We start from the raw sequence: 12,576 nt of genomic DNA, 5'->3' as shown, positions 1-12,576 counted from the left end.
AGGAAGGACTCGGACTGCAATCCAGAGAATTTCTGCTCCGTTATGAGGAGACACAATCGTTCCCATGATGACATAACATACCTCTAGGCTGATGCTAAAAATAAAAGCAGAGACAAAAAAGGAATCTTTAATTAGGGCGAATAGGAGGCTTTAATTTTTATGAGTTATGGAAATCTGTGCCATACCGAAGTCATTATGTTTGCAGGTAATAGTTTGATCATATTAACTTGCAAAAAAAAAAAGAAAATATATTTTTTATAATTAAAAATCATTAAAACTGAATTGAGTATGCAAGGGCTATCTAATTAATGAGGACTACAGAAGATTGCCTTCCACCCAGCATCAGTATACAGGCAAGTTTTACTTAAGGCCAAATTCATAATTAATGCTTTCCATCCACAGTCACCCATCTTTCTGATAACAGTCTCAAGCTACGATTTGGCAAATTAAAACTCCTAAGCACAAATGAGCATGAAAACGATGGATGGTGATAAAGTAATTAACAAAAAGACAGATATTGAAGGGATCCCATATCTAATGGAATTATACATGTAAATTCATATGACACATGGAAAATCTTATGGAAACCCCGGTCTGAAATATCATGTAAACCATAAACAAGATCTCAGCATCAGAATGAAGCAGATTTATGAAACGAAAAAAAAAAATATATAAAAAAATAAAATAAAATCTGCTCTTGTTGCCCTTAGCAACCAATCACAGCACAGCTTTTATTTTTGAAGAGCAGCGTACAAAATGAACGCGTGGTTGCTATGGGAAACAAAGACAGTTTCTCTTTTAGACAGTTTCAAAAATTTCCCATTGTCTCTAAATTGCAGCAAAGTCATGTGACCTCAGCCTCCAATCTCTGCAAACTACAATGTTTCCTACATACTGATGTAATGTCATGTGACCTCAGTATCCTAAAGCTGTAGGCTGCAGGGACATCATGTGAGCTTGGCAACCAATGTCTGTAGGCTGCAGGGAAGTCACATGATCTCAGCATCCAATGATTCTAAGCTGCAGACATATTTGTTATATAGTGATGTACTGTCATGTGGCCTCAGCGTAGGCTGAAGGAACATTTTCATTTTATAGTAGAAAGTTGTCCTTATTCTGTTTTACATTCTAGACACCCCCTTTTATTTGCCTCTTGTGAAATTTTCTCTCAATAAAGGGACCAAGCTGAGAAGTCAGAGCCCCAGAATGGGGGCCCTTTTCCTGCTGTGCACCTTTAAAGGACTGACAGACCGCCTTCCTCATTGTGCACATCTATGACCCCCATAGAGCTTCTCTATTAGAACACAGCCCCCACACTGCTGAAAATTGTGGCGCAGAAGTGCATGAGAAGAAAGATGCCCCCAAAATGCTCTTTACTCAAGCATTGATTCGAGAGATTGCAATGGCAGCATTTGGTGGCCTTCCTTCCTCTATGGCAAGTAGAAAATATCACCCTAAAACATACTTCCCAACATTTTGTTGGTAAAATCAGGACATCCCAAACCCTGCTCCTTTGAACACCCAACTCCGCCCAGAAACTCCCACTTCGGATGAGTGTATCCTTAGCCCTGACAATTTTGGGCCCGGGACAGCCTTTATTTGCCAGGACTGTGTATGAAAATTCAGAACATTTGGCAACTACGCTAGAACCATGGTCTCCAACCTATGGCTCTTCAGCCTTTGCAAAACTTTTCTACGTGTCGGAACTGTCAAAGCACGCCAGGAGTTGTAGTTTTGTAACATCTGGGGAGCCACAGGTTGGAGACCATAGAATGTGAGTGAGGAAGGTACACTCATTGACAAAAAAAACACACCTAGATAAAAATGTCAATGTCATGGCAGGGCGTCCAACTGGCATTTTCCAGCAGGATAATGCTCGCCCACACACCAAGGGTTTCTCAGGAATTTCTCCACCAGATTGTAAAACTTTCTTGGCCTGCCTGGTTACCAGATTTATCACCAATCGAGCATTTATGGGGCCAATTGGGATGCCAGCTCCAGAAACCTACAAGTGTGCAGGATCTACAGGCCCAGCTGGAACATCCGTGGGCCAATGTGCCACAGGAAACCATAGGGAACCTGTATGTCTCCATGCCCGACCGCTATCTTGTATCCAGGCTAGAGGCCGCCTAACAAGGTACTAGAGCCTCCTGTATACATTGTGGGTAAATCTGGCATTAATGATTAAATCCTTTCTATTGCACTGAACCCCTGGTGACAGTCGATGATGTCGGGATCTGGGAACCTGCATAAATACCAAGTATCGTGACGGAGACTGCAGTGCTGTACAATGCAGTAGACTAGTACAGTATAGCAGTCATACACACCGTCTAAATGAAGGGATATATTCCATGAGTTGATGCAAATATTCACTGGCTCTTTACTGACTTACCAAAAGGTGGTGATATAGAATGTGCTATAGAGCCTGTGCCATCAAGTTATTGGGAAACTGGATTCCCAAATGGTGACAACCACTAATAAAAGTCATAACAGTTATTGCCAATAGCAACCAATCACAAAGCAGGAGGAAAGATGTGATCTCATCGGTCGCTAAGAGCAACAAGGTCTGTTTTGTCTATTAGTTTTTGAGAAATGAGGCCCATTGTTTTAGAATGAGACATCTGATTGGTTCATAGGAAACACTATTGGCCTTATTTGCTCTTGCTTTTAGTGGGTTGTCCAGTTTATTTGGACTTTTTTAACAGTCTACCCCAGCTTTGGCGCATGTGATCCTGTCAACTTCTGGACAGACAGTATCATATGCACCACTGCAGCCAACCACTAGCTTCAGCGGTGACAAGTACCCAAGTGGCAGGTCACTGTTCTGTCACGTGGCGGTTGTTGGCTGCAGCAGTGCATGTGATCATCACTTGGAGGAGACAAAAAGTTGTAATTACACTGCACTACCGCTCCAAGGAAGACAGCATGCAGGCCAATATTGAAGAGGATGCAGCACTTGCACGATCGCCATGGCCCCCTCAAACAGCTGATCGTGGGAGTGCCGGGAGTCGCCCCCCCTCCCCCCCAATCTGATATTGAAGACCTATCCTGAGGATAGATCAGCAATAGTAAACTGCTGCACAACCCCTTTAATGATACACTCTATAAGGTGCATTTAAATAAGGTGCAAGAAAAATGCCTATAGTCCTTTGTACATGCCATGGTTTAGAGATACATAATACAATGCCTTTAGACTGCTGTGGAGCCATACTTACATACGTCTTCAAGTGCTTCTGATTTTATGAGGTGACACAAATCATCGTATGTCCCATCATATGCTGTATTATGGCAGTATTCCCCCTGGGACCAATGTATCATCCAGATCTCATGCAGGTCTATAGTGCAGACCCATACAGACTGTGTGCTGCTGTATGTCTTGTTTCTGTCTTGTGACGGAATGTGTCATCACAAAATGAACTATTGTTTAAATCAGATTTTTTAAAGAATTCTGGTGATGTTATTTCCATGTCAATATCTACATAGAAAAACATAAAATCCTGCAAAGTTTTTGCCCTGGTCTCTGCACCTAATAATAGGCACCACTTCTTGGTCCGCACAGATCACTTTACTGCAGTTATCTGCTTATCATTGCATGCATGATCAGAATGACAGATATCACCTCTATATATACATAAAATAGGATCCACCATCCACGACAGGTGATATCACATTTTATCTCCCTCCTGACCTCTGCTGAGGTCCCACAGCATGCCTGGAAAACCTCCCCATAGAAGTCAGTGAGGTCCCCTCCTGACCGTTGTGTTTATAGCCCATGGTAGCTGCTGTAAAGAAATTCTCTAAATGCTGTTAACTGCTCGGGCAAGATGGCAGCCCCCATTATCATGTTCAAAAAATTGAATAAATACATTTGCAATCAGAAAATGAAAACAGAATAGGTAATGATAAGTGCCACTATATGGTTTTAACTGGCAGTGACACATCCCCTTTAAGGTCGGTATGCAGGGGCTTTGCTAGGGTCTGAAAAGATCCGGGGCACAAGCTCGCTGTGTTGAAATTTGCATAATAAGAATTAACATACAAGCCAACTTACTTAAATAACAGATTTTATTCTTCCATATAATACAACATTCGGCAACTTTCCAATATCTGTTATGTTTCATTTGCTCACCACTGCAGAAATCTTTGCTTGGGCCCTTTAATATTGATGAGAGTGGACCCTGGGCAACCCCACAGATTATCCCCCCAGCCCCCTTGTACTTGTTCCGCTGATCCGCTACTTGCGGGCATGAGTTCAGTCACTTCGGTGCGCAATCCCGTCCTGCGGCGCGTGGATCACAGGATCACGCGCCGCAGGACGGGATTGCGCACCGAAGTGACTGAACTCATGCCCGCTCAGCCCACAAGTAGCGGATCAGCGGAACGCGTACAAGGAGGTTGGGGGGATGATCTGTGGGGTTACCCAAGTCCAATCAATATTAAAGGGCCCAGGAATAGCCAAATAAAAAAAAATGCTACCAGCATAACATTCGGGGCACTGGACAAAACATCCGGGGCTCAAGCCCCTGTCGATATTAGACTAAATGTAGTGAATCTATTGTTCCCTTCCATGTAAAAATGGTCACCCTTCCATGTCAGTAGCCAAAGCAAATGTGATCGAACCTGAATTTTGAGCTTCTGCATGCAGTAAAGCTTTAAGTATATAGTCATATGATGCTTTAAGTGCAATGCAGTGACATGGTAATAATGCAGATCTCATGTACAGGGAAAGAATGGAGTCTTTTCAGGCTTAATAAATAAAGGGCGTTTTACTGGGATGAAAGGCTTGTTTGGGATCCCTTCTCCTTATGTATTTGCTTGCAGCTTCCATTTCACAATGTAAAACCCGATGTACATATAAGAGTTATTTATCTACTTTTACATCCTGCTTACGACACAGCAAACAGTCTGATCTCAATAGACTCATCTGGTTATGGAAGTGAATGGGAATCCCTATAGAAACTCACAGGGGTTGTCAGCACCGGAAAACCTCTTTTTTTGTTAAATGGATCCCAGGAGGATCTCAGAATGTCTTGCTGCTGGGATCCCCAGTGATCAGTAGTTGTAGGTCCTCAGCAGCGCTACCACAGCAGAGATAAAGTATTTCATGGTGCCCATTAAAATCAATAGTCATTTTGGTGTCAGGCATGGGTCCATGCCAGGTCCTCCTCAGTAAGAGATGGTCTTTATAGCCACTTTACATAAAGGGGTTGTCCAGGATATTTTTTTAAACGTCTGTGAAGACAGCTTCACGTAAATAAATTTGCAATCAGAAAATGAAAACAGATTAGGAGAAAAATGATAAGTGCCAGTATCTGGTTTAAACTGGGAGCCTTCTCTCTGCTGATTTGCTCCAGTTCTATGGGTCCCGTTACTGGACTTCTGGTCTTCGCATGTAAACTTCCTGCATGGACAGGGTCAAGTGCGCCGCTGCAGCCAGTTACTGGCTTCAGCGGTGACATGTCCTAAAGTGGCACGTCACTGCTGGATCACATGCCGCTTGAGGAAAAGTGACTGTTCAGGTCAGTCATTAGTTCCAGTAGCACACGTAACCCCATCTGTGCCAGGTAGTTTACATACGGGAACCAGAAGTCTGGTGAAAACAGCCACAGACTCATTCACACAGTCAGTTTTCAGTCAGTGATTTCCATCAGTGATTGTTGTGAGCCAAAACCAGGTGCGGTTCTAAACACAGAACAGGCGCAGATCTTCCCCTTACACCTTATGTCTGTGGAGGCTCCAATCCTGGTTTTGGCTCACAATCACTGATGGAAATCACTGACCAAAATCACTCTCACACCACAGTGCAGACATTTTAAAAAATATACATCTTGGACAATCCCTTTAATGGGGAACACTCTATCAAGATTTGTGAAGGTATGTTTTTTTTTTAGAATGAACTCTAACTGACCATAGCTCTGGTCTGAGGCCTATATGCACCAGCACGTGGAACTATATGCATGTACCCTTATTATTATAATCTAACTGGAGAATTCAATGAGAGGACCGCCGAAACCAAGTAAACAATGGTGTTCTGGAGGCTGGTCTTCTTAAAAAAAGGAGTACGGTACTTGGTCTAGATCAGGGAAAATCTGAATACAGGAAATATTGCACCGCAGCAAATTGTACAGGTAGGTTGGCAATTTATTAAAGGAAACCATTGGACCTTGACCAGAAGTTCTGAAGTCAATGGAGCATAAAAAGTATTTTGACGGGGAATATATATATATAATGTTATTTTTTTTCCTAGTGCCAGACCCCTAGGAATTCTGAAAATCTGTATGTGTATATTATAAAGCATTTTCAGCCACAAATTAGAAATCCATGCTGCAGAAAAAAATAAGAAAATAAAAGAGTAGACATAATCCATGATGAGTAGCCACACACAGATTAGCCCCATTGAAATGGCCGGTCAAACTTCAAATTTGAGGCAGAACTCAGATTTCTGCCACAGATTTTATGGCAAATTTCTCCAAAGGAAAAATCTGATGTGAACATTGCCCAATGATTATTTTATGACAGAATACCGCTGTAGATTTATCAGACAGTATACGGATATAGTAGGCTGAGTTTGTCATTTGGTTCTAGCTGCTGGTAATATCACAATATCATCTGTGGTTTTAGGCTGTGTTCACACTATCCTGTATTTTTTTTCCTTTCCATCCTAGGTTCTGGTATTGGCGACAGTACTACAACACCGTTTTTGCAGTTTAAGATACCTGAAACCCAATAGAAAACTGATGGACCCCATTAAAATGTAAAGAAAACCTGTCACCACCATAACGGCTTCCCAACTGTACCTCACAGCTGTGGTCATAATGTCCCCAATGATGTTTTTGGGCAGTTCGTCCAATGGATAATTTTGCTGCAAAACCACTTTGAGATTTACCATTGCAACCAATCAGATAGAGCCTTTCATGTTTCTAATCAACTCTGAATAATGAAAGGTGGCATCTGATTGGCTGCTATGGGCAACTATTCCAGTTTTCCTTTGCACCAGTTTTAATTAATCTCACTCTTTATTCTCCCTGAAATTAAGGGGGAAGCGGTCTTGACAATCCAAGTCAAGCTTTTTGTTCTCCCTTCCCACATCTTCACTCTTGATGGACATCTCTGAGCTTGCCTACATCAGATGGGATCTCCGGCACATCTTGTCTGGCGTACAGAAGCTCAGAGACGGTTGGGAGGCCATTGTTGTGGTGGTGGAAAGTTGCCTTTAATGGGATCTATCACATTTCATTCCCAAATGGACCCATCGCAGTTGTTGGGGCAACCTTATAAATGGAAGCCATGACACTGGTGTGAACACAGCCTTACATAGGGCTGCAGTTACATTTAATGAATGAACTTGTCTCCATGGCACACATAGGACACAGTTCAATGACAATTTCAGCTCAGCTTTGTGCCCCCTCTGATGTGGGTCCTAACAGCATGTGATGGGTGTAAGACACTACGCCGCCCTGTCTCTATAGGACCTGTGCCCATGAATGCGGTACCCCTGTGGCTGACATAATAGATGCTCTCTTCATATTCTGAAATCACAATGTTCCTTGCTGAGCTCCCACTATGACGTGTGGGAATGTGATATGTACAATAACAGCTATGTATAATTTATTACAGCGGTGCAAGTGAATAAAATATATCCAGGGCCGCATAAAAATCCATCTCTATCCACAATCAATACTGCTGCCTTGGATAAATTCCTAGAGGCAATTTTCTCCCAGAGGTTTCTAACAAATGAACCATGGACAATTGAATGCCTTATATTTAGGGATACTGCAAATGGGAACCACGTTGTTTCTAGGGAAGGGACCTTGAAATAGCCCTGGTTATACTTTCTAACATGATGTATAGCCTTGCACTGAATCCTGACCCCCCCACCCCCAATACTCAAGGTAATTAAAATCTGCCGCATGTCCCTGCAATATGCTATAGTAATGCAAATAGCATGGTAATGACCCCCAAAGCACAAGATTAGTGCTCCACGGAGACGGTCTCTCTCCCTCTGCCTATCGATTCCTGTCATTTTCTATCTGGCAGAAATAGGATCTGTTTCAGTTTAATACACAGATGCAGCAGAGCTGAATGTGTCATCTAACTCTCAAAGACTAAATTCTACATCATGGTAACTCATTAAGATAATGTAGTATGGATTCTGTGTAAATTACAGCAGACACAATATGATAGGATGATATGTTGGGCCAGATCTCGACTGCATGGAAGAAAATCAGCACTGCTACATCAGTAATATGTAGATAGATAGGTTGATTGATCGATCAATCAATCGATATGAGATATACATAGATAGATATTAGATAGATAGATAATAAGTAGATACATAGATAATAGGTAGATATAAGATAGATAGAAAGATAGATAGATATTAGATAGATAATAGATAGATAGATAGATAGATATTAGAGAGATAGTTAATAGGTAGATAGATAGATAGATAGATAGATAGATAGATAGATAGATAGATAGATAGATATTAGATAGATAGATAGATAGATAGATAGATAGATAGATAGATAGATAGATAGATACTGTAGATAGATAGATATTAGAAAGATAGATATTAGATAGATATATAGATAGATAGATAGATAGATAGATAGATACTGTAGATAGATAGATATTAGAAAGATAGATAGATATTAGATAGATATATAGATAGATAGATAGATAGATAGATAGATATTAGATAGATAGATATAAAGATAGATAGATAGATAGAAAGATAGATAGATATTAGAAAGATAGATAGATATTAGATAGATAGATAGATAGATAGATAGATAGATAGATAGATAGATATATAGATATTAGATAGATAGATAAAATAGAAAGATAGATAGATATTAGATAGATAGATATTAGATAGATAGATAGATAGATAGATAGATGAGATAGATAGATAGATAGATATTAGATAGATAGATAGATAGATAGATAGATAGATAGATATATAGATGAGATAGATAGATACAAGATATAAATATAAATAGATGCCATTCATGGCATTTCTATTCAATTCCAATGTATTTTACTGACATAGCAGAGCCGAGTTCTATGTACAACTACTGTACATAACAGTAAATTGACAAACTCTTTTTTTTCACATCTAGAATCTGAAATGTTATTCCCCCCCAGCGGAATGCTATGTACAATGACTTTATGATGGGATCTCTGGTGGGGAAGCGCAGCTTTGGCTCCTTCCATGGAACAATGCATGCATCCTGCTCTCTCTTGGGCTAACATGGATAACCTTAAAAGGAGTTGGATTGGCAGTGCCTGTGAATGGTGGCACTGCAGTTGTGCTCCAGCACCGCGGATAGCTCACAGACGCATTGCTGGGAGATCACTACTAACACATCCCATAGACAGCAGAGCAGGCCTTAAAGGGGCACTGCCCCTAAACTGCCCTTGACATCTATGTAGGCACATCATCCAGGAGGGTCTCAGCACTGGACATATGTGAGATGAAGTAGTGACCATGGGGTTCTTCAAGAAGACTTCCTGCCATGAAACCCCTTCAAGACGACCCCTACAGTCAGCTTCTCCCCAGCCTGAGAGGCAGACAACAGGGAAGAGAGGATTACATTCATGTAAAGGACATTGATTTTAGGATTAATGTCCCCTTAGTCGTCAGGTGGCGACTATATATATATATATATATATATATATATATATATAGGCTGTGTGCTGTTTAGGTCACACAACCATATACCAAGATGTGAAGATCAAAAGACCTTATTTGAATACACCGAGCCTGATTTTCAGAGGTTTCTAGGCATGTATGTAATACAGGGAATAGGTAGCCAGTGCGTCTGTGCATTGATTACATACTGACATGTTTTATTAAAGCCCATTCTATTATCCTTCTTTTTTTTTTTTCTTAAATTGTGATTTAATCTCATGCCCTTAAATGCGTTTTTAATTCCTCTGCCGGATGATTATTTATGCCTACTGCTATGGACTTTAATCATTTCACGGTTTACAGTACAAGACAATAGATAATTAATCTGAAGGGAAAGCTGGAGGAGGGGGCTGGGGAGGAATCTGCAGAGTTAGCTGAAAATTCTTGCTGCAGTTTCTCACTTCTTTGAAAGAAGCGCGCCCCCTGGTGTTGGCAGGGTAGAACTGCAGGCCTTCTCTCCATTTCTACTCCAGCTTTACTTCTAGCACAAGGCAGTTCTAATGAACTAGGCAGATGCAGCACTGAACTTTTCTATTATTCCCGCAGGCAAATAAGATTTGGTATATGACATTATAAATTGCTGGGTACAGTCCAGCAGGGGTGGGTGAGAACAGGTCAAAATGTTCCTTTCAATAAGGAAGATACATTGTAATAAAGTCCCTTCATCTTGTGGTTACTTGATGACATTACAGGAGTTTTTTTTTAAATGTCTGGCTCTGCTTCAAGAGAACACAAATCTAATTGGCAAGGGAGATACAGCCATGGCCCAGTAATGTATTAATAAACTCAACAAAAACTGAGATTGATAGAGACAAGCTCATCCCAATACTGTTCAGGCTAGCCTGGATTTTACATCGTCACTACACATCTGATGGCAATTCCATACCCTCAAGTCAGATATCTGGCAGAAGGCAATTTCCTTGGGACTTGATTGCTTAGGGATCCTTTTCTAACCTCTCTTAGTCTCCACTGCAGTGCAGATCCCCATTATAACCCCCTCCCCCCCCAGCTCCCTTGCAATATCCACATTGCACTTTGCTGCTGCAGTGCATGAACATATTCCTACAGATCTCTTCCATTCTGATGGAGCCTGCATACACTGGACAATCGAGCATCACTGATGGATTTGCTCATGCATCAAAGCTGCAAGAGTTAAGAGCCAGGTATAGGATTAATGAGGAAACTTTGATATTCTGCATATTACAACTGAACAGCGCCATCTACCGTACATAGTTGGAACTGTTTTTTTTTTTTTTTTTTTCTTTTAGCTGATGTGTGCAGTGCATCCCTCAATTCATAAAACACTTTCTCATAACTCAGTAATTATATGCAAGTGGGGAGGGGGTACATTACCCTGGCAGCTTTGGAAGAGTAAGGGTCCTCAAAGAGAGCCCAAACTTTTGGTTGCAGTCTCTTCCACCAGCCCAGCTTTCTCCCATCTTCCTGAAGGCAGAGTCTTTTCAGATCCCCATCTTCCTCCTCCTCTGTGGGCTCAGGCGCCTCAAAGCTATCCAGCGCCTCCTCGGCATCCCTGTGCTGCCTGTAGTTCATCCAGCAGCAAGCCTCCACATCCGTCTCATCAATCCCCCAAAAAGCCAGCTCTTCCTCATAGAGGGGTCCGCAGACATCTGCGGGGCAATGCAGCTTGCCAGTCCTATAGTAGTTCAAGACATAGGCGAAGACTTGAGGGTGCCTGTCGAAGAAGAACTCGTCAGTCTTGGGGTCATAGTCAAAGTTGCTGAAGGCATCAGGCTCTGTGAGCCAGGAGAGTCTGGTGCCTGGCAAGGTTTTGAGGGTACTCCTGTAGGTCTCATGCCTGATGCCACCAACATTAATGACAATCTTGTCGCTGTCCTCGTTTTTGCCCATATCTCCTTTCAAACATGACTTGGAAGGAGGCTTGTTACCAGACTTGCGCCCGCGGAAGGAGGAAACACAAACTGAGCTGATCATAAGTGCCCTGGATGCTTTTTTTTCTTTTCCTCTTTTTTTTTTTTTTTCCTGGTGAAATCCGCAAGTAGAGATCAGGTTTCAGTAGGACATCGAATCGTGTGGCTTCAATGTGGAAGCGTCATCCCCCTCAGCTTCAGCACCAACACAATCCAACCTCCCCCTCCTTCTCTCTCACTCTCTGCACCCCCCTCCCCAAAAAAAGAAGAGACTTAGTACTGAAAGCTGCAAGAAAGGTCCAGCTAGAGTCAGTTCTTCATATAGACTCTCTAGAAAAATAGATGTATCTCTAGATAGCTTCTAGGGGTCTACAGAGAGGTTCTACTGCTAGCACTGAGGCTGGAAGACTAAGGAAGGACATTGGATGGATACTTTGTCCACAGATGGATTTGCTTCTGCTGGAAATCTGTAAGAGGAAACAGACAGGTTTATTGTATTACTATTATTTTCCAACTATACATCGTCATCCCTGATCATCTCCTTTCCCTATGTACACATACACATGCCTGCAAGTCTCATCTACACCCTCTTCTCTTTGCATTGACCATTCACTCACTATATGAGCTCCTTTTAGCTGCTTGGGTGGACTTTTATGGTGTTTCTTCTTTATGTCATTTTTTTGTCCCTCAATGTTTCTTACTTGATGAAATGGAAATGTTCAGTGTTGTGGTTGGTCAGCTGGGTGTCAGTGTTAAGGGTTAATGGCAGCTCTTGGATTAATGCTGGGAATTATTGTGATTTTACATTAATATCTGCACCCCCAATTATGATATGACTGACATGTAGTCATTCTTGGAGAAGCTGAGGTCCTTCAGCTTATGTTATGGGAGCCCTGCAGTAGTAGGACATGTAATGGTGCTGTGCAGTCAGGTAGTAAAAGGCTGAGTGGGCTTTTTCTTGCATGATCAATATGCTGAACACTAATAAGG

The 12,576-nt window shown here is 41.7% G+C and overlaps 1 protein-coding gene across 3 annotated transcripts in view; it reads right to left on the bottom strand.

Annotated features, from left to right (window-relative positions):
* The window catches only part of LOC121002371 (potassium voltage-gated channel subfamily C member 1-like), a 156,126-nt gene extending 144,476 nt beyond the window's left edge, over positions 1–11,650 (bottom strand). For 2 of the 3 annotated variants that reach the window (XM_040433834.1, XM_040433839.1), the window contains exon 1: positions 11,051–11,650. In XM_040433834.1, coding sequence (XP_040289768.1) covers positions 11,051–11,650 — 600 coding nt within the window. The remainder of the gene's footprint in view (positions 1–11,050) is intronic. The other variant, XM_040433843.1, reaches the window with a different exon arrangement.
* Between the last annotated feature and the right edge of the window lie 926 nt (positions 11,651–12,576).

This window comes from Bufo bufo, chromosome 1 (assembly GCF_905171765.1).
Source record: "Bufo bufo chromosome 1, aBufBuf1.1, whole genome shotgun sequence".
Lineage (NCBI taxonomy): Eukaryota > Metazoa > Chordata > Amphibia > Anura > Bufonidae > Bufo > Bufo bufo.
The sequence above is the reverse complement of the archived record's forward strand: the minus strand, read 5'-3'. Positions and strand labels throughout refer to the sequence as shown.